General features: G+C 39.2%; 1 protein-coding gene across 4 annotated transcripts in view; it reads left to right on the top strand.

Moving 5' to 3' along the window:
• Positions 1-263: 263 nt before the first annotated feature.
• The window catches only part of LOC121953391 (palmitoyltransferase ZDHHC14-like), a 66,183-nt gene continuing 41,556 nt past the window's right edge, over positions 264-24,890 (top strand). For 2 of the 4 annotated variants that reach the window (XM_042500457.1, XM_042500456.1), the window contains exons 1-3: positions 264-804; positions 2,855-3,148; positions 22,701-22,861. In XM_042500457.1, the coding sequence (XP_042356391.1) occupies positions 2,907-3,148; positions 22,701-22,861 (403 nt within the window). In that variant the 5' untranslated portion in view covers positions 264-804; positions 2,855-2,906. The remainder of the gene's footprint in view (positions 805-2,854; positions 3,149-22,700; positions 22,862-24,890) is intronic. The other 2 variants (XM_042500455.1, XM_042500454.1) reach the window with 1 other exon arrangement.

Below are 24,890 nucleotides of genomic sequence, written 5' to 3'. Positions count from 1 at the left end.
CGTGCAAAAAAGGAAAGGTCTTTTTAAAAAGGCGCACAATAGCCTTTGACCAGGAATGTGATCTAAAGTGCTAAAAGGGCTTTGTTTTGCATTTTGTCTCGACCTTAACTTGCAGTTGTGCACTCATGCGTGATGATGGTGCTCTGAAACACAGTGTCACCACTGGCCCCTCCCTGAACACGCCCCTGCTAATATGGACGCCTGGAGGTCCCTGGACCACGACTTGGGAACCCCTGTAACAGCCCGTCCTCGCTTTGCACCTCGTCAGTAGTGACTTCAGCCTCGCTTGGAGGGGGAGGAGCAGGCTGGGAGGCTCTGCTCTGCTCCCATGTTGATGTTTGTTGTTTGCGAGGGTGGCAGCACTGTGTGTGGAGAGAGGAGGGACACAATGTGAACGGAGGGTCGGCCTGCCTGCACGCTTCTTGGAGAATGCTGCAACTTTTTCGGGAAACGCGGCTGAATGGTGAAGAAATGTGCTGATTATTGGCTGTGAATCACTTGGACATATGGCTGTAAGGTCCTGCTCGGCTCGTGTTGTGCGCAAACACTAATGTGTCTGTGAGCGACCGCCAGTCAGGATGCTGGAGCTCGTCTGAGAGAGCACCCCGTCGTGCGGTCTTTTCTCCGGATTTCCCTTTTTTTATACGAAGTTCTTCATCGGTGCCAATTTCGAACTCATTTTGACCCTCAAACTTCTAAAAATGGTTTTCTTCGCTTCATCCTCGGCTCGTAACAAACCTGGATAACGAAAGGAGCAGCTACGCGACAACACCCCAGCACGACGACCAGCGTTACTTTCCTTCGGTAAGGCAGCGTTTCAGCTGTCGCCTCGGCAGGCAGAGCACACAAACACAGCCGGGATGGTGTCTGTAATATTGTGTGCTTGACAGCCGAAGAGCGCACTTAAACCTTCATTTTAGCTCCTCTTGAGCGGGGAGAGTCAAAGTAAAACAGCCGGGTCAAAGCGTGTAGTTATGTCGGTGAATTGAGTGGCCAGCGAGCTAGCCGTTAATTGCAAAGTTGACCAACGGCTAACAATAACTTAACAGTCATTTCATCAACTTGCTAGCCGTGTTAGCTTTAGCTGCACTTTAGATTGAGTTGCTAACCAGGTTACTTGCTAACAAAGGCGATAGTAACGATTAGCGATGGTATGTGTGAGCACACATACCGTAGCGTTTATAGCCAGTGAAGTTATTTGTCAGGTAAGCTAACGTTAGATTAGCCAAACTTGCTGACTTTATTTGTAGCTTTACTGCCTGAGGCTAGATCTTTTAAAAGGCTATCGTGTTAGCTGTATTCTTTATATCAGGAAGTGTGTCTTGCACTTTTCTCAAACTTTTTAATTTTTTTTTTTTTTTTTTTTTACTCCCAGGCATTTTTCTGTAAAGTTGTGCTCCCAGCCTGTAAACGAAACTGCTATACTCTCAGTGGTGTAATGTACCGAAATAATAATGTTTTTTGTTTTTTTTTCACAGCACTTGAGTATCGATACTTTACTTGAGTTTTTATATTTCAACTTTCACTTTTACTACTCTATTATTTCCTAAAAATGTATAGGGTGAAGTCAGGTAATTTTAGACTTCAGGTACAATGGGACAAATACGGTTTTACATGTTGGGCTCTTAAAATATTTGCAGTCAGTCACCAAACATGCCACTGCGTTAATATTGCAAATGTCCTTTGCATGAGACAATCATTTTTATTGATTTGAGATAACTAGAATGGACATAGCCAAAAGTAAAAAGAATGACTGGTCCCTGAACTTGCAAGCAAAGCCATGCTGCATGTTGGTTATCTCATGCTGGTAATAAGAGTCCTGCATATAAAATAATAAGGAGGTGTAACAGAAATGCTTGTAGGATGTTGTATTGTATTAATTAGTCGACTTTTAATCAAAAATAGTTTCACAATACTCTTAACGTTTATGAGAAAGGGTTTTGAGTGTGTACTTTATGTTTTCAGTTAAAATGGGACATATTTAGTCACTGAAAACAGCATGTTTATAGGCTACCAGGGGCCATAAAATCATGATCTATGCTACTGTGTGCCAATCTGTCATATTCCAGACATTTTTAGTAAATATTAAATACTGAACTTATATATATATATATATATATATATATATATATAAGGTTACATTAATGATTAAACTTCTCCGTCATGCAGTGAGTCAGTGTCAGCTAAAAAAATTCCAGAATTAGCCATAACTGTTACACAATGCAAGTGTACAAACATGTCCATTGTAGACAATATGGCACCAAGGAAACAGACAGCGAAATATCAGGGAAAGCATGACGGAGAAGTTTAAGAAATAGAGGTTACATTAATGATTAAGAAATTTATGACTTAAGTGATAAATAGATTTTACTATTTAAAAGGCAAAATCAACATGACTGTCCCATTTTACCTAAACATGTCATCAGAGCAAGTAGATATTTTAATTATAATGTTTTCTGTATAGAAATGTAGCAGATAACCATAAAAAGTTCTAACATAAAGTTCTACATGTAACACTCAAGGTAGTATTTTTCATTTTACTTCAAGTGTAGGTACGCTCAATTTTTAAGGTGGTGTATGTCATGAATAAGTAAACATCATAATTCTCAAATGTTGCCTTTTATTAACAGCATTTACTTGTACTTTTACTTTTAATACTTTAGTAAATTAAATATAAAACTACTTTTGATACAAATATAGTATATAATATCAGAAACTTTTAGGCTTTTACTCAATTAATATTCTAATAGGTAACTTTAACTTCTACCAAAGTCATTTTCTTATGCAATATCTGTATTTTACTCAAGTATGGCTTTTAAGGTACTTCATCCACAACTGTTTATTCTCTCCACAGAGGCACATCTGCCTGGGATTTATCCTGCTGTGGGGATATTAATCAGCAATTGATGCATCTCGGGGTATCTGAGTCCATGAGAGAGTGCGAGTACAGCCAAATAAGCACTCGCAGCTCCACACCAATGGAGACCCCTTACAAGAAGAAGACCCCAAAGAAGAGGAAGTGGGAGTCCTTCCCGGGTCGGAATAAATTTTACTGCAATGGGAGGATTATGATGGCCAAGCAGACAGGGGTTTTCTACCTCACCCTTGTCCTCATTCTGGTGACTTGTGGACTTTTCTTCACCTTTGAGTAAGTATTGTCCCTAAAGTATGTTCAGTCCCTTTGTGCTCAGATTTGCTTTTTACTTGTGCACATTGACATTGTGGATTAGGGATTTCATTTCATGAGCTCAGCTGTCAGATAAAAAAAGTTTAGATATAGGTCAGTTATGTCACTGGCGTCACTCTGGAGTGGGTGTATTGCCTGTGATCTCCTCGGGGCCAAAGGGAGATGTCAGGAGAAACTGGTTGAGGATTAGACAGACTTCTCTGTTTCAAGTAAGTAAGATATAATACATAAAGTGTCTTTAAAAAGGCAGTGTGTTTTGCCAGGGGGTGTTGCTGATGGAAACTACTCTGTGCTGTGGGTTTCCTGTTTTAATTTGTTTTTTTCTACCTGCCCTTACATGATGCATGCCTCTTAAAGAAGTATTTCACTGTTGGAAAGATGCTGTGCTTCCCAGTACCCATATTATGTAAAAAAATTTTTAAAAAAAGATTTAGTATGTCCTAATAGTGTCAAATGCACCATGGCAAAAATACCAGGATGTTCTACAACATCTGGTCATATTTTGCAGTATGCAAGCCAGCATGCTTTTCTGGCTGTTCTTACCCACAATCCTCTGTGCAGCGGCAGATGTGTCACATGTTGACAGCTGATTGACAGCTGTAGGAAGCCACAATGACGGCTGACAGCACATTCAAGTGACTGATGACCAGTCGAATAGTAATATTAGGGATATGAATATGAATTTAAGTGAGCAAAATAATCGTAGAAATTACAAACTCAAAAACATTAAAATTACAATGATAGGAGAAATGCGTGTTGGCTAATTTAATGCATAAAATGTTAGAATCCACAATGCATGTAGTTATGACTTTAAAGTTAAACCTTGTAAAGTTACAACTGCAGAGCCCTCTGGTTTGATATTCGTCTCTGACAAGTTTGGCGAATGGCAGTTTGTTTTGTTTACATCATAACTGACATATGCGAAAGAGAATCAAAGTTTAGAGCGCAGTGTTACGAAAAAGTATTTCCTGATTGTGTGCATACTGCACGTAACAGTGCATACTTTGTAAGGGCAGCTATAGTACCTACTAAAAGTAAAAAGAAGAAGTAATGCGATTCAGAATGCTGTCCTGCTATGCTCTTCACACTCAGTGTGTGCGATGGCAGGCAATATGAAGATGTGGGAATACAGCCTGTAGATTGAGCAAAAGTCTGAGAGCCAGTGAAACTCCACCGAATGACACATTTTACATCATTTGGCAGCGTTTAAATGGGGAGGAAACAAGGAGACCTTGGCACTGGTTAGATGGAGAGAAGTTTACCACAGTTCATTACTACCCACATTGTTATGATACAAAGCTGGATGTTAATCAGCTAAGTATACCTTTAATAAAGGGGCAGGCAGCCTTCTGTTCCATATTTACCATTTGTGTTTTGGCATGCTGGTCTTGTATTTAGAAAGCACCCTTCAGCTAGAGAGCTCATCTCCAAACCACTGTCTGCAAACATGTATTAACTTATTAAGTATCCCTGAGCAAGATCCTGACCAGTTGCATGGATGCTGTCCTGTAGCTAAGGTCCAGGATTTTATGTATACTGTGCTGTATTTTGACCTTTAAAGTGACAACATGATAACTAAGCAAAGGGTTACCTTCCACCTTTTGTGTCTCTTTGGTTTCGAATCAGTCACCTGTGACTTAAGGAGTAGATTACACAGTGTCAGTTGGCCTATGTGTGCCACTTGCACTCCCTTAATCACAGCCCCACTATCCTCAAAGGAGCCCTCTGTCTCTCTCCCACTGGTGGAGCAACCTGTAATCAACAGACAGAATGTACGTCTCCACACTGTCTCAACCAGCCCTTCATCTTTACCTCATCCCGGATGTCCCAGATTGGCTCACTATGACTGAAGTGCAAGATACAGCATGTAGACACTGACCTGAGCGCTGGAGTGTGTACCAGGAGAGCGAGAGAGAGCATTGTCTCTCTCTGCTCATTAGTCCAGAGTAATCACTCTGTCATCTATCATTTTACAAACCCCATCCACACTAGATAAAAATCCTGCTCCATCATGAGATTTGTTGCTCATTCGGACAGTCTTTATCAGGCTAAAGTGCTCCAGAGCCAGAGAAAGCTTAATAGGCAAAATATGTGCTGTGGTTGATGGCTGCTGTTCAGATTGTGGACTGTATGCTTTAAAGATCAAGCAGTAAATCAATAGCCAGTGAATAGTATGTACACAAGCACTACTAAGATCAAAATTGTTACTTTATGTGATGCTTATGTGTAAAACATTGTGTCCTTGTATAATTTCGAACATTTTGAACATACTTATTGTGATGCAGGGCTGTTGCAGCAAGGGAATTTTAAGGGTGGCTAAACAGTGTGACATGCGATTGCTGGGCTATTATCAGCTATATTGTTGCTCTTTAAATGACAGATATGACACAGTTTTAAAACAGATTAAATATGTGTTGTTGTTAGCATAGTTGTTAGCATAGACCACAAAAGGCAATGAGGCACAATAAGGGGTGAAGCTGTTTTTCAGAAAATACGCTCTGGTTGCGCCTGGTTACTATGATAAAGAATATCAACAGAAATTAAAAATGTCAGCACAAGGTAGAGTACTTCCTCTGGTTGAAGGAAAGGCTGAAGCACAAAGGGAGAGAGGACAGACTTCTGTTGTTGTTGCTGTTGTTGTTGAGCAACATTTCCTTCTCTGATGTGATTGGACGGCTGGGTAACGGTGATGAACACAGCATTTTTTTGCCCCACCCATAGTAAATACATGGTTCTTCTATGAAAAAAAATCTAAAAAACACGAACACAACAGTTTGCATGTCAATAGCATGTTATTGTAATATTTTGATTATGTATTTTTTTGAACGATTAGTTGAGTCATCAGTCAATACATAGAAAAAAAATCATATGCTTTTAATAATTAACTATTTTTTCAAACTTATTTTTTACACAAAAAACAATATTTGGTGCAGCTTCTTCACTGCGGAGACTCGCTGTTTTTTTCTTGTATTCCCAGCTAAACTGAGCATCTTTTGGGCTGTTTGTTTGACAAAAAAAACACGACATTTAAAGATGTCGCTTTGGGATCTTTCTTTTATGTCCTATTCCAAACCACTGCCAGTTTACTTTTTGCGTGTCCTGTGCGTGAAGTCATTCACAGTGCTACACATCTATCAGCAGTGACCTCTGGACCACTTCATCTTTCAATACATCGACACCTCAGCAGAGATACAGACATAATCTGTGACCAAAGGGCAGACTGCTCGAGAGAGGCCAACACAGACTAAAACTCCCAGCCCTCTTTATGACGAAACAGTTGATAAAAATACTAAATTGGGATGGAAATGTACCACAGTGTCCATCTGAACCTGGATGTTCCCCAGCACCCACATGGAGGATGCCAGATGCTTCCTGATGATACCTCTCCCCCCCTCAGATAGCTTCATTTCCTAAACTGTGGCCAATCAATGGAGCTGGGCCCAGTGTACTGTCCTGTGTTTGTTGTGACTACAGGGGACATTTTCAGGAACACCATGCAACCACAAAGCCACTTTTCAGCTTGGCACTGTCCTGCCCGTTCAACTGTCCATGTCCCCAGGGATGACCGAGTCCTCCTGGTTTTCCTCTCTCACTGTCTCCCCTCCACTCTTCCCCTGTCAGCTGAAAGGAGACATTTATCGGACAGGGCGATAGTCAGCAGACCTGCACATTGGCTTTTGTTGTCATTAACTGTAATGCGTTTCGATTAGATGTGTTTTTCTAACCCCATGCGGCAGTTGTCAGCAGCATAGTGGAGAACAGCTCCACATTTGGTCTGTCTTTTGAATTACTTATGTATCTAATTATGGTATTTCAAATTAGGCCGATAGCACCTGGTTCATATCTGTTTAAAGATGATGTTTTGATTTGTGGAGTCCAGAAGGAGTCAACAGATGGCGACTGTTTAAGGATGGAGACATGCACACAACATTCAACAGAGATCTTTCTTCGTCTCCATATTTCCTCTAGCTTGTTTTCTTTGTCTGTCTGAGGGGTGCTCAGCCATGCACAATAAACTCTGTTAGTGACCGGCAGACTTTGGTCTGTTTATTATTCTGATGCTGGCTCCCCCCAGACGTCCATGTGTGCTGTTGTTGCACATGTTGCCTTCTCTCCCTTATGCCTCGTAAAAGTTCACTCAGACAGATGTTTGAAGCCGTGTTCTGTTCTGCCGTTTTGTTTGATGTGAAAATTGATCTGGGAAACACAGTTCTGGGCAAAGAGGATGCTTAACACTTCAGAGGCTACATATGTGGTGATTACTGAAGGACCCTTTTCTAGTGCTGAATAAAATGGCCGCAATAATACAGCGTTTTGATTCAAAGCATTATTTCACTCATTCACACATCAGTGGCAGCAACCTCGGGGGTTCAGTGTCTTGCCTAAGGACACTTCGATATCTGGACTGTAGTAGCTGGGGTTTGAGTTACCAACCCTTATGAGTTACTGTTATCCCTCAGCGGCATTTTGTGTTGCAGAAGGAATAACCGATCAGTTGATCCGAGAAGAGCTGACCAAATCGACGGATGAGAGGAGCAGCTGCTGCAGAGCCGAGTGAAAGCAAATATTGAGACCCAGTGCAATGAATGGTTATGTTTCAGATTCACGGTGCCTGGCATTCTGCTGCTCCATCTGTTCCCAGAGAAAGCTCTGTGCTCCGAAAATGTGGTGCAGTTTATAAAAAAACAGTATACACAGTATATTCCAACAGTGCTCCTAATAAACGGTCCCTCTCCAAAAATAAAATATTAATACATGGCTGCAAATACTATTATTGTGGTGGGGCCAACATAAATAAATATGTCTGGGAAACCCTTGGATTTGCCTAGCAACGATTTCTCTGGCATTTAAACAGAAGGTTAAACTTAGACTAGTCGACCAGTCTAAAAGAAAACATTCTTAATACCATCAGGATGAACACTATATCATCATTAAAACGGTCTAAAAAATGAATGCGCATATTTCGAAAGCCTTTTGAAATCGTTAACCAAATATCCAAATCCTGTTTTGAATGTCACTGAAATGTGTGGCACAAAATGACAAAACCCACTAAATAACAGTTAACAAATAATATTTATTGGAGACAGTTTTCTTGAAGAGAATAAACCTGTCTATTGGAACTGTGCTGGATTATTACAAAGGCATTTTCATTGGAATGAAAGCAGTCTCACGAAATAATAACTTAAAAAAGTAATAACCAACCAGTACTTCCAGCAAGGGTAAGAATGTTTAATCAGCTGGTTGTCTGATTGTGCACATCCCTCATTTTGTTATCTTTTTTTAAGCAGAGAAGCCAAGCAGCCCCTAAATGTGAGGATTTGCCTATTTTCTTTGTCCCACATAAAAGTAAAAGTAATTGCAAATCGAGTTTTCTTACATTTGTGATAACTAAGTGCTGTGTTTTCTAAGCAGGTGTAAATTTGTGAGTGTTCACATACAACAGGAAGAGTACTGTAAAGGGTAATTGTTACCTCAGTGGCATGTTTTCAGTTGTTGCTTCAGCTTCTGTGCAACTGTGAATGAGAAATCTTAAGCTTTCTTGCAGTGTTATATCTTACAAAACTGATTTATAAATTATACAGTGATGAGATTACACATACAGGTCTCGCATTACGATATAAAAGTGCTCATATTATTCAATGTAAAAACCACTGAAACTAAAGTCTGTCAGGAAATCAGGACGGCTCATCTACTTGATATCGGCATTTGTAGGCTACAGTCCATTTCAAGAATGTGTTAAGCTTTGACACATCTAATTTATGTCTCGGAAAGCTGCTGCAAGGGAGTGCGTGCTGCATGACAGGTTTATTTCATGGGTAAATTCTTTGTCTAACAAGACTGCTCTCAAACAATTGGAGATAGTGTTTAATCAAGTCCATCAAGTTCTTTATACAGTCATACTTTTCCCGCATGCTGTTAGTTCCTTAATTTTACTGTAGTGTATTGCAAAATATAAAAACGTTGAAACGCCACGGCAGACATGCCTTTTAATCCAGAATAATTATGACAAAACTGATTTTTTGGAAGTTGTCCAACCTACTTTTTGGCTGTTTAGGAGATTGATTGGCAAAAATTCTGGTTTCATTTATTTTTTTTAAAAAGCTACCCACTTGTGGGATGTGATTTGCTACTGTGATCCTGTCATGACTGCCATGAAATGATTTTAGCTTCTAAAGAGGACTGACGGGGTCTTACTGGCAAACTTACACTCACTTGACGCGGAAATTCCGTAGAAAGATTGATGAGTAATCCACTTAAAATGTAAACGGTGTATTAGATGTTTAGATGACTATGAAGTTGTTTTACAAGTGAAGCCACGTTCATGATGAGGTTTATTAATTACCTAAATTCTTGCTCTCTGGCCACACCCGTTTTGCACCTGCCTAATCCCCATCTACATTTGTACTAGTCATGATGTTGACATGATAGAGAAAGAGACAGAGGTTGCGTGAATGTGTGCCTCCTTCATAAACCTCTGTAAGTATGGGTTAAGAATTGACTAAAAGCTTAATAGTAAGACAACAGTATAACAGAAAGTGATTAAACTTTGCAGTGAAAAAATAAAGACAAGGTAAATGTTGCGTATAAAGAAAGCATAATAACAACTGTGTTTTTTTTGTGTCCTGTTACAAACATTAAAGTCCGAATAAAGCAAAAACTATTTTTTTTGTCAATCACATTAAATATGTTAGGAAACACTTGCATGTGAAAAGATTGAGAACTGTATAGTATTTTATTGTGGAGTAAGAGGAGTTCTGTTTTTACTGTTTTCATGTTCAGGATTTTTTGGGCATGGCTTGATGATGCATTGTAGCATCTTAAACATAACCCCTTCCCCACTACATAAAAACTATTACTACTAACATGAGATTAATATGAGTGTTATTAAATTGTGTATTTTAGCAGCGAGTTTGCTTCATTTCACAAGCTCTCTTAGCTCTTTATGTATAACATATACACGAATAAACATCTTTTTGAAAAACCACAATCATATAAACACAAGCTAAAAAGCCAACACCAAAGTACCTTTAACTCTTTCAGCCTGAGTTGGCTACCTGGGCCGTCAGTCACTGCTTACTGTTGTGGGCGTGTGCGTTTAACTAACATAAACTACTGTTAGCTGCTAATGAGTGTGTCGCTGTGGGGCTGCACTCGTTCTTTGGCTCAAGGGTGTGTGCTGTGATACTAAAGACTGTGTGTGCGACTGGGTTAACTGCTGAAGAGATTCTGTAGATGCATGGGGGTTTTAACATTAACATTTTAACATGGGGGTCTATGGGGACTTACTCTGTTTTGGATCCAGCCTCAAGTGGCTCTCAGAGGAACTGCAGAGTTTGGGTCCTCTGTATTGGCTATATTATTTAATTTAATGGCTAAACAGAAATCTGGACCAGTAGGGAAACAGAGATGTAGATCACCCCGTAAGTTGCCGTCTAGTCTAGTGATAAATTATGTTTGAGGAAGTTTTAAGGCCCTGATACACCAAGCAAATATTTGGCACAAGGTCACTGTTGGGCCGTCGGTGAGTGCCTGTCGCCCTAGTCTTTGTGGTATGTCCTGCACCATCTGCCCTCGTCGGCCCGTGTCGGCTTTTTTGAGCTTTTTAGCAGACATGCTTCCTGATGGTTTATGCTTTTGTTCACTGGAGCATGGTAAATGTGCTTTGTTTTTTCAACATTACATTATTTGTTTATATGCTGACTGGCTAACTGGCATGACGATCTTTTGATTTCTCTTTTTGAATTATTTTTGCAGACTGCCGCTGTTTGCTGGTGTGGAAAGTTATTTCCTCTTATGAAAGGTCCAGAATGTACATGCTGTTTGGGCATTGGTTGTAGTCTCTGCAGTGTGTTCATGTGCAACATTTTGGCTGAAACACAGGTGACGTGAGGAGATGCAACAGTCGGCTTTTGTTTTTGCTGGTTCTTTAATGCCAGTTTGGTGTGTCTGTGCCTTTAGAGTCTCCCTTTGCACCAGCAGTTAATCCTGGTAGCTCAGATGCTTTGGATGTTGGTGAAAAGAAATCTGCTCAGAAATTGCAATGGCACAAAACCACCCTAAGCTGACATAATCATGTTTGTCCACAGGTTTAATAAAGTGGCCTCTTAAGAACACAAAACAAATAAGTAGGCAGAGGTCAAGTTCTTTACAAGTGGTCTTCGGTCTTCTGTTGTTAATAGAATGAAAACAGACTTTTTGAATACCCCAGGCATTTTATTTCCTGCTTCACTCAGATAATACAATAGCTCTGAAGACCCCTCAACAAGCACGTCATGTTTTGGCTGTCCTGTTGTTACAAATTTAATGCAACGAAACCAGTGAAATGGTGACTGTTTCTTTCTTATACAATGTCAATTCGACACAGTGCTCCAGCAGAATAGTTAACATGTTTGCAGCATGCTGGGACAAAATAATAAGTCAGCTTTTGGAGTGTCATAATGCGCGCTGTTGCGAAAGAGTCTTTGTCCACATAATTTGAACAGTCACACCCATGGTAGACATGGTTTCCTCAAGACAAGAAAAGCATTCCTCTAAAGCCGAGCTGTCAAAAAAGAATTTAGAGTAGTGTGCCAATCCAGATTTAGACTCACGGGCTTACACTTAATTAAATAAAGGAAATAAACTTGCCACACATAAGCCCAACAGAAGAGCATAAAATGCTAGGATTTTGCTCCTTTTTCAGGTGGGTAAACCAAAACAATGAGCATGCTGTACTTGAGTGTTTAATCATGTATAAATATCAGCTAGCCAGATCTAGGTCATTTCAAAAGTGAATGTGTTTTGGATGTGACTTTAATTCCTCGCAGGACATTCTGTTGGAGGCTTTATTGCTGCTGTCTGTTTTGTTGTAGAATCAAGAGGCCGATCTGTCACCTAGGCTCATTGAAACCAGGAATCATGCCCAGCTATTTTGCTTTTTGTAGTGCGATTCCTGTCCCCGCCTAGCTCCAAGCCTTCAGTTGACCCAGCACCCTCTGTTTGTCACACAGCTCTCCTGTGCTGGCACATCCACTTCCTGTGCCAGCAGTAATTGAGTGCATGGCACATGTTGGAAGGTTATGCTAACAGATTTGGAGAGTTCTCAAATGCACACATGGCCACTGCGGTCCTCTGAGGCCTTGTAGGTGACACTTATAGTGACATCTGTATGAAAGGTGGCGGGAAATCATGATTCCATGAAGTAGTCTAAGCAAAAATGTAAGCATTTGCAAAAGCGTGTCATGTTCAGTTGTTTCATTGACAAATGACTTGGCTTACGGCTAAAATGAGGCTCATGTTCTGCCCTTGCTTGCCATCAAAAGCAATCAAAATGTAATAACAGGCAAAGCTGACAAAGCTTTGTATCCATGTAGCCAGATGAGTAATGAGACTAGAGTGAGAGGCCACAAAGCCAAGTGCTTTAAATGCAATTTCAACACAACGTTAAGCACATTTTAAACACATTCACATATTTGGAACTGCATCACTGTTGAGTAATATCCCTCTGTAAGCTATATCTCTTCTCAAGCAAGTACTGAGGAGAATTGCAGGCCCAGATGCTATGTATGTAGCAGGATGGATGATCTATGTTTGACAGACCCTTTTCTGCAGATCATAGGATATTGATTGCCTTCAAAGCTCTGTGGCTGAAGAAGAGAGTAAACAAGGGTGCAGTTTATCCCAGGTGACGCTGAAAGGACAGCCAGTAAATAGTGCTGTGCGCTTCACATGGTTGCATCAAGCAGAGATGAAAGTCCCCCAGGCTTAACTCCCAGCTGAGTTTTGAAAAACTGGTTGGCATCATAAGAGGATTTAGTGGGAAATGTGATAACGGTAATCTGGATTGGATTATTGTTGAGATTAGTGCACCCTTTGGGAAACAAATGAGTAGGAAAACCTCGGGAGACCCTATTGAGGTAGAAAGATTACCTTCGGTATTCTGTGAAAATAATGAATATGTCCCAGACAGAGGACACCTGCTGAAAAGGATGTATAATGCCAGAATTTTGCGGGGTGATGGCACTAGCAGATTTCATGTTGAATTCAATTTATATTCTTTATTCCGATTGCCAGGATACTTTCTTATAGGCTTATAAGAACTGGTAGAAAGTTGTTTTGAAACATCTCCTTTAGGATGTATTTTTGTAATCAAAAAAATATTTTCATCACAGTCAAATCTTGTTTTGAGAGGACTCCTCTTCTTCCTCTTCAACTCTTAATGATCAAGACACATGAGCAGAGACACAATTGAGTGCTTTTTCATATAGATTGGTTTTATGCCATATATTATTGTCAATGATAAACATTGAGTGACTTTGCTGTGCCTCGTACATTTCCTGTTTGAGAATTTTAATGATTCCTTCTCGGGGTGAAGCTTAATGTTCAAGTTGACTTTGGCTGAGAGTTAGGCAAACCTGAGACTAAATTAGCATCTGTAAACTGTCTTTGTGATTTTAGTAAACCTTTGGGTTTACTAAAATAGAAAAGTTTTTAGTGGTGTGCAAAGTCTAAAATTAACATTTGCCATTTGCCAAAATACCAGTAAATTTAGTCTTTGGCAAGTACATTATGGAGACCACCCACCAGTGAGGCTGGTTGAAAATATAGAACTTCCTACATGAGCTGGAGAAAGCTGCTGGTTTGCTGTCACTTCAGTCTGCTAGACCTGCTGTGCTGCATGTGCCTGCATAGTTCATAATTGCGTCAGTCATCAAACTATTTTGTTACCTTGTGTAATGTATTTTTTCTGTCATCTGGGCAGTTGGAAAAAAAGAAACTTGCTCACTAGCCCTTAATGAAGGATCCTTCTTGTACTCAAAGGCGAATACCACTGAATTTGTCAATTCAAATGTCTTACACGTTAGAAACAATATTCAACATACTGTAAGTTAGTACTACTGAAAACCTTTTTTTAAATGTGTCAAACATCACATATGTTTGCTTTTGGGCTTAGCCTTTGCCTCTTTATTTGGTAGATTTGGTTATAGCTTACATAATAAGAACATATTAAATTGAATTGGCCTGCTTTACGATTGAGACAGTAAAAGCTAAAATCAAACTTAATCTCCTTTCAGTTTGCAGTAAAGCAGATGCATAGATCTATGAGGGGCAAGTGTATGTGACCCTGTGAAGCTATCATGTAGCGAACTTTACCATGTGTTCTTCAAAGCATTGTTCACGCACAGCTGACAGCTGTCACATTTCAGGAAACAATGGCTGACGTAGATAGATGAAGTTAATTTTGGTGATCTCAAGTTCCTTTTTCAGCATATGGAACTCAAGAAATCCAAAGCACTGAGAAGTCAAGGAATTCTGAAAGTCCTAAGTTTCTTAGAAGTGAAAAGTTTGAGACTATCGTGACTGATATTATGTGTCCTGATGACCTGTTCAAACAGGCAGTTGCTACAAAAGGCCTATTTAATAAGGCTTTAAAGCAATTGGGCCTCATCTTAATAGGAAAATTATTTGCTAGTTTTAATTACTTTTTTTTTTTTCATAATGTTATACCTTTAAAACAAGGAAACTATCAATGAAACTCTGTTTACATTTTGAATGGAACTCTATGAGAATCATGAAACTTTGGAACACAGTTTTGGCTCAGTATGCCCATAGAAAGGCATGATATGTATGGGATGAAAAATGTAAATCTCCTTTGATTGCTCTCCTGGCAGACGATTCTAGGTACCTTTTTAAACTAATCAAAGGCCTTTCACACCAATAACAATACCTATGACAATAACTGTAAACATATTTTAAAAACCATTTTAAATCAAGTAGATGGCGGAGCCCACACCTCAATTAAAAAACAAGCAATGGTGATTATTGATGTCAATGAGATCACTTCACAGAGCGATTTGATGAACGATAGAATCTCTGAAAGCCAATCAAAATCTACCAGGATTTACAGGTCGTCTCATTCAATATGGCAGAAGACATGGCCGAAAGACTTATCATTGTTCATCAGTGTGTTTTTATTATTGTTCTTGGTGTGGGTGGACTTTAATTCTAGTCGAGAAGACGGATACTGTGTAAACTTTGTTCCCTTAATGCTTAAGGGAACAAAGTTTGAATCCTCTGGATTCAAAACCTGAACCAGTTGTGTATTACATAATCTGACCTGCTAACTTTTCTGCACATCAGGCTCAAGTTTGTCAGTACCAAGTGCTTCTGGCTGCAATAGCAACATCCCTCCAGTGGAATGAAAGAATGAAGCAATTAGCATTTCTTATTTAAATACACAGCAAACATTAGGTTTTGCTTTCGTCAACATAATGTGTCCTGCTACTGCTTATTGCCGTCTGAATGCTTGTAACCAGCCTCTGATTTAAATCCATTACTCACAGTGCATTATGCTACTCTTTGCTCTACAGAGACATGCGGTTGCAGAAGCGTTAACCATACATCATTACGGTGTTTGTTCTAGGAATTGGCTATCATATCTTTATTGCATTGCCTTCAGCAGCCAATAATTCACGCACATTATTCACATAATCATGCTGTACGCTTTTAGAAATGTGAACCTTTCGATGAGTAATTATCTGTACACGCTATCAAAGAGCAGTCATCTCAGACCTTTGCTGAAAGTTGTTTGTACACTTGACCTGTTTCAAACCAGCTATCATAGCACACAGCTTCAGCTTTGATTGTTTTCATTGACCAACAAGGCTGTTTGTATTGGCCTGTTTCTGCTGGGATTTCTGTGAGTTGGAAAAGAGTTTTGACAGTCGTTCCAAGATGAGTTTATTTTTTAATATTTTCCATTCTGAATGTTTGGTTAACTTTATTTAAGATGATCCCACAATAACCAATCATAGACCTGCCTGCCTAGAGTTCTCTGTATTGTAATTTCTACATTGACCGCTCAGGGCACAGTGTGTACGTGTGAAGGAACTGGATTTCTGTTTTGTTACTTTGTTTAGGCCCCAGTCTCTACAGTTACCCATAGCTTTTATTTTTTAGAGATTGTTTTTGTTTTGGGCTTATTTCTTCTCAGTATTGAATGAGCTGGGATGAAATTTAATTCTTTTTCCAACTTTAGGCCAGATAACACAGGTTGACACATACTTATATTTGCCATCTAAGTGTTTTTAGGCTTAATCCAGTATTTTAAGAGAGCAGAGTACTTCCAATCTTGTTTTCTCCTAGGTAGAGCTGTGACACTATGGCTTTTTAAAAAATTTTTCTTACTGCTGCACAACCGCCACCCACCAAAAATTTCTGGTCATAGTTTTTGATTGAACTTTACAGTGCCCCTGCCTGCACTCGGTGCCCTACACACAGAGTGTAATGTGCAGTGTACCTGATAAATGTTACTGTGTAATTCTCTGGTTTGTCAGTGAGTTGTTTGAACTACATTGCAGACTGGATTTTCCACTAACTGTGACAAAGAGTGACAGTAGTGACAGTACAGCTGACTCATATGAACCATCCGACCTGGATTGAATGCACAACCGTAGTTCCGTGTCATACTGTATATCTGGTGTATGAAATGTCTATATTATCGCTATCCTGCATTTTTATAAACTGTGATTATCTGGTTACATCTCTCGCTTGCGTCTAGGGCGCCGTCTCACTCCTTCTTCCTCTCGTTGCAGTTCTTGTACTTATACAACTGAGGTAAGGCTGGGCATTATGGCTTACAAATAATATTCCGTTATTTATGTGCTAACACAACACAACATATATATCTCAGTATTAAGAATTTTTCTCTAAACTACTTTATACTAAAATACAAATTATTAAATGCTATGGACAAAAGTTGCAATTAAGTTAATTTATTAAGTAACTACTGTTTTAATAAAGTAAAAACACTGCCTAAAAAAAGTCTTGATGTGGTTGTCGTCTCAGCTCTAATCCCAGCCTACAAAGTTACTGTCTTTGAGATTGAAAATTACCAACTGTAAAAAATATGCAAAAAGCAAAGAAATATACAAAGATATCTCGATCACCTTAGTCCTCATTTAAGATTATGTCTGTGGACAGTACCCAGTGACATCTTTCCATCGATTCTGTAATAAAACCAGCAATAATTCCATTTTAATCCTCATCAACCATATTGTTTGCTGAGACATTTAAAAGGATTGTAATGAATGTCATCATGCCGTCTCTATCTCGCTGAATGTCTTTGTTTCTTTCTTCTTCCTTGGAGGCATCAGCTCACTCATGTGGCTGTTTCCAGGGTAACCACATTCCCTTTCAAAAATTTACCATGTCTGACATTGGATACTGTCCGTCTCCATGGCAACAAAGCCCTTAAAGTCCCAGTTAAAGATAAGATTTGGTATATAAATAAAAATAAAATGAAGATCTTACTTTGGGAATGTCCGGTTTCTTGTCAATATCCACTCTTCCCATTAAAAGGAGAGAGGGATTCTGAAATTGCTCATTGTCCTCACCACTCATGTTCAGTGACTGATAAAAATTGATTCCCGGGACATTGTCTTCAGGGGGATCTTAAACCAGGCAAAATGTTGCCTACCTGCAGCTCGTCCACGTATCTCTATTGATCCATGTCAATAGAAGAGGCAGGCTTTATGTGGCATCTATCCTCCCTCTCTAATGGCTCCAGTGTTTAATCTCTGCCCGTTTCTACTGACCTGTCACTTTCTATCACACATGACTGCCTTTTCATTATGTTCCCGATGTCCGACACATTGAGACACGGCTTCTGAGGACAGAGGCAGCGGTTTGTGCTGCTCTCTCAGCCATTGCCATCACAGTTTGCCACATGACAAGTTTAGAAATGTAATGTTTTCATGCATTTTTGGTTTTCCCTACAGGAAAAGAGAACATGCAGGTCATTGACTCGATTCTGTGGACATGTAACCCTAAATGACCTTTGCATATATTTGGCATATGCGTAGGGCTTCATTTTCTCACTGACTGCCTTAAAATCATTCAAATCTTGGCTTTGGGTTAATTGTTACAGATGTAGCACCCTCACTCGAGTCCTGCCAAGCCTTTTACAGCTGCAGTGATTTCCCATTAGTGCCCCTAATTGGTGGATTCATTAATGTGATGTGTGACCAATCAGACAAAATAGAGGACAGATTGAATGGGTAGATGAATAGATGCCGGGTAATGACATCAGACTTCAAAATTTTCTGCTTTCCGGGGGCAGATGCAGACAGACGGCTAATACTAATATGCAGACTTGTACACAGTGGTTGTTAGAAACAGTTAGGCAGGTCTTTTCCTAACAGACAGCCGTTTTGGAAGGGCTGACATGTAGCAGCCGAGTTTCACTGTGTGGGTTTTACCATCACTTGTTCTGAGATGCTAGGAAAAATACATGGTAACCATGTGTGTCTCCTGTCTCTCTTTTTATGAAAGCTCCACCAATGTTTCCCTGATTTTATTAATTATGAAAAATGATTCTTAATTTCTAAAATGAACCTGCTGCCAGCTCTAATTTATTTGAATTAATACAACAATGAAAAAACAATAATTCTTCGTATTGACAGAAAATCAAACATGTTTGCGCCATAGACGTTGATTACTTTGTGCCTTTTTTTTTTTACCACTGGTGTGTGGAGAGGAATGTTACGGATATTTTGGCCATCAGAAAATGTACACAAATAAAAAGAAAAGAAATCTTCACAATCATAACAACATTAAAAAACAGTAAAAGAACGGGTGGGGAAACAGGCTTTAGTGTGGATATTTTTGTTTACCTAACAGCTGGGGTGGGTTTTGTTTGCTATGCAATGATGATGATACATTTTTCATGCACTTAACCCTCCAGACAGGAAACAAAGAACTGAATTCTTTCCCTGCATGACTGGAGTAGTCATCTCTTTTCAGCATTTCTAAAGGAATTGTCCTCTCAGCACTGCCTAAGTGGTCAGAAATCTGCTGGCATTCTCTTGTTATTTGTTTCCTTTCTGGCAGCTGAAGTAAACTGGTCTTTCTGAAAACATAGGTTTTGCTCCTTCTGTGGCAGTAGAGCAAGAAGATATAATTCGCTCAGTCATTTTATTTTTACCAGCTCTTTTCAGGGTATATCTCAGTTGACTGTTGCTCTTTACGATACACTCTGAGACAATATTGATAGCTATAGCTATAGAGTCGCTAAAGTTAATGCAAGCCTATCATGAAGTGGTGATTGTGCGATGTGATGCTCAGTTCTGTTGTCTAGACAAATAGTATTAATGAGGTTTAAAAAAGCAGGATGTGACATAGAGAATTTTTTTAATATTGTTGTCAAATGCGTTCAGAATGGATCAAAATGCCTTCCTTTAACAAGGATTATTAAACAGTATTGAAGAGAGGTGGGGAAGAAACAATTAACCTAATTATTGTATCTTCTTTATCTATTTATTACAGTTTTTAATCAATTTTTTCATGCTTGATCGAATATAATACAAATGCATAGGTGGAAAGAAGTTGATGCTTTTATTCTTGTAATTAGTAACATGATCTCATATCTATTTCAAGACCAACAAAGCAGAAGAGTGGGCGCGACGGTGGGGTGTGCTGGCTGGTTAATTCTTGTCTCATTTATGATTTGATAAACAGAGAGAGAGCAAGACTGGGGTGAGGAGGGGCTAAGCGAAGCAATGCGCTGAGTGCAGCTCTATAATAAAATAGGAAATTTTACCCATATTAAATAGTAAATAAGAACAAAAACAAAATGTTCAAGTCTGTAAGTGGTGGTATATGCTTATGTTGTGGCAGCTACCACAAATAAATTAATGTATGGGAAAAAATGCAACCTTGATGAGCAGTGACAGCTATATGTAAAAGTATACTTAAAAAATACAGAAAACAATTTGAGTTATTCTTTTGTGCATGTAACGTACATTTTAGCAAGTAAGCAAAAACTATTTTTAACGTGGCACCTTTCACAGAGCATGGTCACAAAGAGCTTCACAGGAATTAAGTTGTTGAAAATTAGACCACAAAAACACTTAATAGATAAATAAATAAACTTTATTTACCACTTTACTGTTCAATATATGCTGCTGAAATGAAAAACTGACTGACATATGGTGTGCATTGTTTCTAGAGTTATACTTCGTGATATACAGTCACTAGATGTGTACGATTCAACATTTCCCCATGGTGGAATCATAATACGTTAAGAATTACAATATGTCAAAAATGCAAAACATATCATATTGCCAATCAGCTATCATGATAATATTGAATCAAGCATATAAGCATATCCCTCATCTCATCCCTAGTCTTGAAGATATCTGTTGAAGACTTCTGCTATGTTTTTGAATAACCTACATTACCAAAACAATACAGTTGCAGTAGTAATTTACAAAAGTAACAATATGAGATAATACAGGCTAATACTTACTTGGTTGTGTACTCATGTCTGCTGTGTGATACGCATGAGTTTGCAGACAAAATAGTAACCCAAGGGATATATGCAACTGGCACATACAGTATTTTTGATTTGCAGGAGCACCAGAGCTGCTTTCTATCTAAACAAAGACAGCAAGATTTGGAAGATTACAAGACCAAAGATGGTCTGTAGCCCTGCCTCAGCCAGAGATGGGAATATGTTCTGTAGTGGATTACAATCTCGGGACACAGTGCTGGATGACGTGTCTCCACCACCAGTTTGGAAGACTGAGGCTGGGGGAAAAATCACAAATCACAGAGGGCTGTAAAACGGACGCTCTGTTAGCAAGTGCCAGACATAAGTTGTGTATATTGTACATTGACACAGTCAGTGTTCAGTACAATGACCTTGGGAACCTCCAGGCGAGTTTTAGTTGGAGGAATGTTTGTGCTGCACAGTGTTGTCCTGCCTGCAGCCTCCTGCTGATGTCCCAGACAACCTAGTGTTTTTTTGCTTAGTTCAGTCTCACTCCAGATGTAGAGAAGCAGCAGGACCGGCATGTGTCCATTTAGATTGGGTAATGGCACGAGTTGTAGACAATGTGTTTGTCACAGCGTTACTATTCTTTAAAACAGCTTAAGTATTACTTCCGTTTGATTCAAATTTTGCCTTTTTTTGTTACAAAAAATCAAGTGAACTGGGTTCTACAGTGTACGAGCAAGCTTCAACTGAAAGCACTTGAGAATATGACATAATGCCAGCCACTTACAGATTAGTGAGCCTTTTTACTGTTTGCTTGGGTACGATGTGTTGGCTGACCTTTTTTCCCCCACCTGAAGGGCAGTCATCTCCAACAGTTAAGGTGAAAACAGCATCAGATGTTCAAACCCCAATTAGCACAGATCAGCAAAGTAAATGCTCCAGGTCCACATTTACATCCTCCCTATCCGCCAACGTTGATGGAACCCAACATGGCAAGCCTAAATATAGTTTGGCTTGGTTTATCAGAATAACTGCTGTTGGCATAGATCAGCGGATGTGACTGCCCTCCCAATGTGATACCATCTGAAGGCTGTTTGGATAGTGGGCTAGTGATATTGTGTCCATCAGCAACCTATCATACATTTCGCCCTTAGAGCAGGACTGTACAGTGTGACATTTGTGTGAAGAAAAGAAAAAGATGTTGAATGACTTTAAGGCTGACAAAGTCACCACAATGGTTGACCTGTGTCACTTAATTACAGCGATTAGTGTCCTAAGCTAGAAAGTGCTATACAAATTAAATGATTTTATTAAAAACAGCTTCACCTTTAAGGTTTATTGTTAAGTGTAATTTAGCAACATATGGTGCCTCTCCTCCTGCAAGACTCAATAATGTCATAAATGCAATAACCAATACCAGCAAAAAAAGCCAGTGTAAAGTATTCCGATTTTTTTTATTTGCTCTAAAATATATTCTAATAAAAGTCTTTTTGCAGAAGTCAGTGTTGTAGATGTATTTTCAAACAAAAAAAAAGGATAAATACTTAAAGTTTGATGAACTCAGCCTTTTTTCATGTGGCCCTTTTATTTTAATAAATTAAAAAGAGATCGTTACTGTGAACCTTGCAGTACTCATTTGCATTCCTCAACAGCATCCCTGTAAACATATGGTCACCCCATGTTCGTTTAGTTTCCCTTGTGTGGAGTGGCTCCATTTGCTTACCCCAAACTCAATCCAATAGACCAGAGACTGACAAATGAAATGGAATGCGGCAGCCTGTGCCCCACCTCTGTGGGACTAAATGTGATTACTGTAATAAGCACCTGCGCTGTTGGATGTTTAATTGGATTATGCCAAAATGTCTCAATAAACAGATTACAACATAAGGGACCTTACATGTGCACCCATGTGTATATCCATCTACTGTTTATTAAGCAAAAATTCACAGGTACTAACACTGCCTAAACTTCATGGCTTTCTCTCGACTACCAGTAGAGATCAGTTTTTCTCAGTTGTTTTGCACAGACTAGTTTCATACAAATATTTACCCTAAGAAGAGCAGGTTGTATTTGGGCAGACAGACACATACCCCTCAGGCCATCAGCTGTTGTTTGTTCAGTAATCTTCTAAAAATACTATTTGAACTTTTAGGTATTTACTACATAGCTGAGAAATACTGGTCAGGCAGGACCATGGTCTCTTGTCTACTATTTGCTTAATTCTCTTTCTCTTTAAATCTCTCCCTGTCCTACCAGTTGTCCGTTCCTGGCGCTGCAGTTGACCCCAGTCATCCCAGTCATAGGAGGTGTGCTGTTTCTGTTTGTATTGGGAACACTCCTGAGAACCAGCTTCAGTGACCCAGGGGTGTTGCCCAGGGCCACCCCAGATGAAGCAGCTGACCTGGAGAGGCAGATAGGTAAGACTCTCTAATTAAATTATTTTAGGTATGAATAACAGGTCATTATTTACATTTCTTTGCATCTACATTTTTGTGCTCATCCCATTTTCTTACTGTTTCTGTATTTTCTTATCACCCGTTTACGCTTTCACCCTCTATGTTCAGTTATTGTATTTTGTATCTCCAGGCTCTTGCTCTCTGTCTGAGCCCGCGGTTACCTTTTTATCTTAGATACTGTATTTGTTTTCGAGCAAGCCTCTCTGCATGGTACTGATCCATGGGAGCTAGAGTGTGCCTTTACAACCTCCTGTAAAGAACGCCAGATTATTTTGCTTATGTGTCTGGAGTTTGTTTAGCCAAAGAAATGCGGATCAAGCTTCCAACGTTTTTACTGGCACTCTGCATTGAGGTGGAGGTAAAGCATTGGTGCTACTTTGACCCAATGGCTTTTGATCTGTTTATTTCACTTAAACTTCTCCAAAGGTCCTGGTCTGATGTAAAACCTGACTCACAAATTTCATCTGGATAACTTCTGAATCTAATTTGTGATGTGAAAGGTAAAACTGTTGGTGCATTAGGAACCACTTGATATGGTGTAAGTGAATTACCTGCATCACAGCACTGACTGTAGCTCGCCATGAGTCAGAAACAGCTGAGACAACAGTTTGTGATGTGGAGTCAGTCTGTTCATGGGATTCATAGTTGCCTCACTGTTTGCACTTTATTACATCATATAAAGAGAAATCAGTTATATATTTTAAATTAAAGGAACTAATGCAAGAAACTTAGTATCTGGATGCAGCCCATGCTGAGTGATTTCATAACTGGTATCTTCAAAAAATTGAAACTGATTTTTGTCAAATGGCCATTCGCAGATTCCTTTTTTTAACCGTTCTCTTAATTGGCATTATATATGATAGCATGGATAATGGACTAGGGCTGGGCAATATTGAGACAATAAAATATATATTGTTTTAAACCAAAAAACATCTAGCAGTTTTGCACTGTATAGGATTGACTATTGGTGCTTTCACAAAATATTTACACAATGAGATTTTTGATAACTAATCATCAGTAGTGTGGATATAATAACTTATTGGGTACAGGCAAATAATCAAACAGATAGAATAGTCTAATAAGTTACTAATAAAACAACGAATACAGCTAAAACAACAGTGAAAAAAATAATGCACCTATTCGCAAATTGTATGAGGTGCACATAAATGCAGCTATCATGATTGAATTTGTGACTGTAAAAGTAATCCTCTTTCAGAGGAGGTAAGGAGACAATCAAGGGCACTTCAGACTGGAATTTACACTGGAAATGATGCCAGTTCAGTAAATTGCAGGACTGAATCCCAGTCTCCAAAAGTGTCCTGCTGCCCTGTAGCTAAATGGATTATCACCACTTTACTCAAAGGTTTAACTTTTTAAACCTCCTTTTCTGACCCCACCCCTTTTAAAGTTTTGGCCCTTTTTATTTGTAATGTGATGCTTCTATTTCCCAGCGATGGTCCTTTCCGTGCCTCAGGCCACTGGGGCCTCATTAAACAAACTCTGGACTGGCTTAATTAATCTCATTAGGAGACTTAAAAGCTTTTGGAGCGAAGGTAAAGTACAGAGAGCTCGGAGCAGTGGGCTGAAACAGCACTGTGCTGAAAGTACCATGCTATATTGGCAAGTATTTTTTTTATCAGAGGATAAACAAATTAAAGGCTGAAAATTTGAACAATGTTGACCCAAATACCACACTCTGCACCCCTCTCCACCATCATTTCATCCCAGTCGGCTTTTGTGCTGTGCATTTTCAAACATAGCAATTGGCTGTTTCTAAACTTGAATTTCTTGTTCACAAAGGATTGTTGTCATGCTGTTGGTTGCCTGTAGCTGAATGCACTTATAACAAATTAGACCTCACCTAATGGAAATTCTGTTGTTTTTATTTACAACATGGTTTATATTTTTGTAGCTTTCATTCACAGTGGTTATTGTAATATTTTTTTTCAGCAGCTGAGATGGATGTTTGCAGGGACTTGAAACAGCTTTG

The sequence above is a fragment of the Plectropomus leopardus genome, chromosome 14 (genome assembly GCF_008729295.1).
Source record: "Plectropomus leopardus isolate mb chromosome 14, YSFRI_Pleo_2.0, whole genome shotgun sequence".
NCBI classification, from domain to species: domain Eukaryota; kingdom Metazoa; phylum Chordata; class Actinopteri; order Perciformes; family Serranidae; genus Plectropomus; species Plectropomus leopardus.
This window is presented reverse-complemented; position numbering and strand designations above follow the sequence as displayed.